The 3,247-nt window shown below is 44.1% G+C and overlaps 1 protein-coding gene across 3 annotated transcripts; it reads right to left on the reverse strand.

Moving 5' to 3' along the window:
- Positions 1-413: 413 nt before the first annotated feature.
- Positions 414-1,414, reverse strand: LOC113933027 (tubulin polyglutamylase complex subunit 2-like). 3 transcript variants are annotated; one of them, XM_027612681.2, is made up of 2 exons: positions 1,160-1,402; positions 414-1,030 (listed from the first exon to the last, which is right to left on the reverse strand). In XM_027612681.2, the coding sequence occupies exons 1-2, from the start codon at positions 1,400-1,402 to the stop codon at positions 524-526; spliced, it is 750 nt and encodes a 249-aa protein (XP_027468482.1). In that variant the 3' UTR covers positions 414-523. The 3 variants fall into 3 exon arrangements, with proteins under 3 accessions (XP_027468482.1, XP_027468481.1, XP_027468484.1); XM_027612680.2 differs by having other exon boundaries at positions 414-1,054; XM_027612683.2 differs by having other exon boundaries at positions 414-1,414.
- Positions 1,415-3,247: the final 1,833 nt, after the last annotated feature.

Genomic DNA, 3,247 nt, shown 5'->3' on the forward strand with positions numbered 1-3,247 from the left:
TGCTGCCCAACAGAACTTTCTGTGATGGTGGAAATGTTCCATTATCTCTGTTGTTGAATACAGAAGCTACCAGCCACGTGAATACTCACAATGTGGCTAATGCAACTGACAAACTGAGTTTTTTATTTATACAGCCACCTTTGGCTAGTGATTACCAACTGAACAGCACAGTTCTAATGCCTCATGGGTCAAAATCAGTGGTTTCTTCAGGGGATTTCTCTAATCCCTGCTGAGGGGTGTAGACGGTTGGGGGTGGAAAGAGAGGAAAGCTCTTAGCAGCTCTATTTAACTAAAACAAGTTCTGAAACTCTCCACAGCTTTCAGAGGCAAGGGCTGAGGAAAGGACTCTGGGGGAGACCTGAGTATGCCCTTGAACTCCTGGCTAATGCCAACGGGGGTAAAAGGCGTAGGACTTGGCTCACGCAGATGGGAAAAGGCCTATGGTGCCACTCACAGAATCTGAGGCTTGGGCCATCCGTGCCTGGAAATCGTTGCTGTAGGGCTGGCGGGGAGGTTGGGGTGCTCATTTCCGGACAGGGTTTCCAGGGCTAGAAGAGGATTTAGAGGTGGAGGGAGGACCCGGGGGCCCTTTCTGGCCACCTGCAGGCTGGACTGGCCCTTTCTTTTTGGGGATTAAGATCTTGTTCTTGCTCTTGAACACTTTGCTGGGATCCAGCTTGTTCACGAAGCAGTTGGTCTCTTCTGCAAGTAGGTCTGTGTTGTAGGTGATGGGTTTATACATGTTGAACCACTGCTTGGCCTGTGGGCTAATGCCATAGCTGGTGAAGGCGTACTGCCACTGTGGCAGGCCCAGGTGCGTGATGAGCAGGTGATAGTAAGCAGTGAAGGATTCGGTGAGAAAATGCCAGTACAACGCTCTGTCCAGGAGCCAGATCTCAGCGTCTTGTGCTAACGCTGGTTTCCCTCTTTTGTAGACAAGGCAAACCTTCCCATTCCCATTGCAAGGATCCAGCTCAAATATCACACTGCGAGAATCAGAGTGAGGCTTCTCTGGCTGGTTCTCACTGGCTTCAAGTGCATCATCCTCCAGGTCTGCCAGGGTTGGTGCATTTGGGAGTGAATACACGGAAGACTGGTTGAGTTGAGTCAGTTTTGCGATGCTGTTAATTGCCATGCTGCCCAATGGAATGGTGTGCTCATCCAGCTTCACACTCCATGTCATGTGGAAGCCATTGGTCATCAGGTAAAAATCCTTCACATCCTCAGGTAGCACACAGTTATTTTTTTGTTCCCATGAAGAAATCATATGACGTTCAGCAGGTGGTTTCTCTATGATAGTCACCTCTGTCACACCTGGGGAAGATTCTAGGATGCGGGTGATCCCCAGGGTCAGCTTCTCCAGGTGCGGCTTGCTGCAGCCCGGGGGCGGTGTCTCCTCCATGGCTCGAGTCCCTGCTCCGCCAGAAGTTTGTACCTTTTACTACCTTTACTCATCTTACTCCCTCCTCACCATCCCTCTGCCTCTGACAACCACCAATCTGTTCTCTGTATCTATGAGTTCATTCTTGTTTGTTTAGATTCCACATATAAGTGAGATCATGTAATATTCATCTTCCTTTGACTTATTTCACTTAACCCAATGCCCTCAAGTTCCAGCCATGCTGCACCAATTTACATTCTCACCAACGGTTCCCTTTCCTTCATGTCCTTGACAACACTTATTATTTCTGGTTTTAGGGTCTTATACCCATTGTCATGAAATATTTCTAGAGTGTATGTTCTTACTGAAGCATTTAAAAGTATATGTAAATAAACTGTTATGGAAAGTAAATTCCTTAAGCTTGCTGCTTTGGCAAGACAGGGACTAGAAATTTTCTGCCTCTAATAATTCTCTCTCTAAAGTTGGCAGTTACCAAAGGCTACTTCATGGAGTGCTTTATGAAAGAAAATAACAAACTACTTACATTTTGGAAAGAAGGAAGAAGAACATCTTTACTTGTTTAGTTCTGGTTTTCATTTTCTCAGATTGTTGACTCATAGAATTTATTTTTTAAATGTGGATTTTTGAAATCCACTTATTTTATTCTCTACTCTTTTGGTTATTTGGTTTTGATGAATTTTAAGAAGTTGATGGAAATGACCATTTATTGTGCTTCCTTATAGGAAACTGACATTGCTCTGTGCAGACTGAGGTAGGATGTAACACTTTGACTGTGGCTCTGTGGCAATCAGAGGAAGAAGCCACGGAGAGAGAACCACATGGGATATGTCATCCACACTCAACTTCTGCCACAATGTGAATTAATTTACTCAGTAGGATAATTTACTGCTATAACCACTGAATCTGTTTGCCTAAATTGTCCAGAGGCGATTGACCTCTAGCACCTCGTTGGTTTCTATCTTGACTTTTCTATATGCACAGGATCCTTCTGTCTAAACACCAGACCAGAGAATCCTTTCGGATACTTAATTGGTTTGAGCCACATTGGCCACTCCCAAGTTAAGTTGTACAAACTTAGAAACCCTGGTTGGAGTCCACCATATAGGTTTACAGTAATGTCAGTAAACTTGGTTCAATATTATTAAATATTTTTGTATAAACAGGGCCTCCTTTTGTCCAGCTTCTGCAATGGCACTCTTCAAGTATATATGATAGGATGTGGCATGGGAATTTTTCTATTATTTAATTTTGGTTGAAGCTGAGAGTAAGAACTTATAAGTAGGCACATTCTAAACATAACCTTTTATCTCATCTATCATAAAATAGCAGATCTAGTCCTGAAATCCATTGCTCATTAGCTAATTTGAATCTGTATAATAGAATTAGAGATTTATTGGATGACTCTTCTGGGGGCAGTTCACGGAAAAGAGAGTGTACCTGCAGTTCTCTCTATCAAGCAAAGTCAGATGGGGCTGCAAGAGCAGTATGTGGAATCACGGGCCAGATACTGCTGTGGTGCAAGAGTGGAGTATGGTGGGACATCACTCAAGAGTACTTGCTGTGGGTTCTTTGGAGTTTGGGGATGTTTGAGACAGAGGGACTGATGCCTGCCTTTTGAGTGGGGAATTTGGAAGACAGAGGCTGGCTGAAGTTGCTGTGTGGTGACAGGAGTTGGTTGGCGGGGGGCAGGCAGGTACAGACCAATGTAATATGTACAGATATGATACTGCAAGTTTAACCTGCACTGTTAACATTTTCTACATCACTTTGTTAGGACTAGACCCAGGTTTCTTAATCTTGGCACTGTTATCATTTTGGGCTGAATAATTCTTTGTTGTGACAGGT

This window comes from Zalophus californianus, chromosome 10 (genome assembly GCF_009762305.2).
Source record: "Zalophus californianus isolate mZalCal1 chromosome 10, mZalCal1.pri.v2, whole genome shotgun sequence".
Classification (NCBI taxonomy): Eukaryota; Metazoa; Chordata; class Mammalia; order Carnivora; family Otariidae; genus Zalophus; species Zalophus californianus.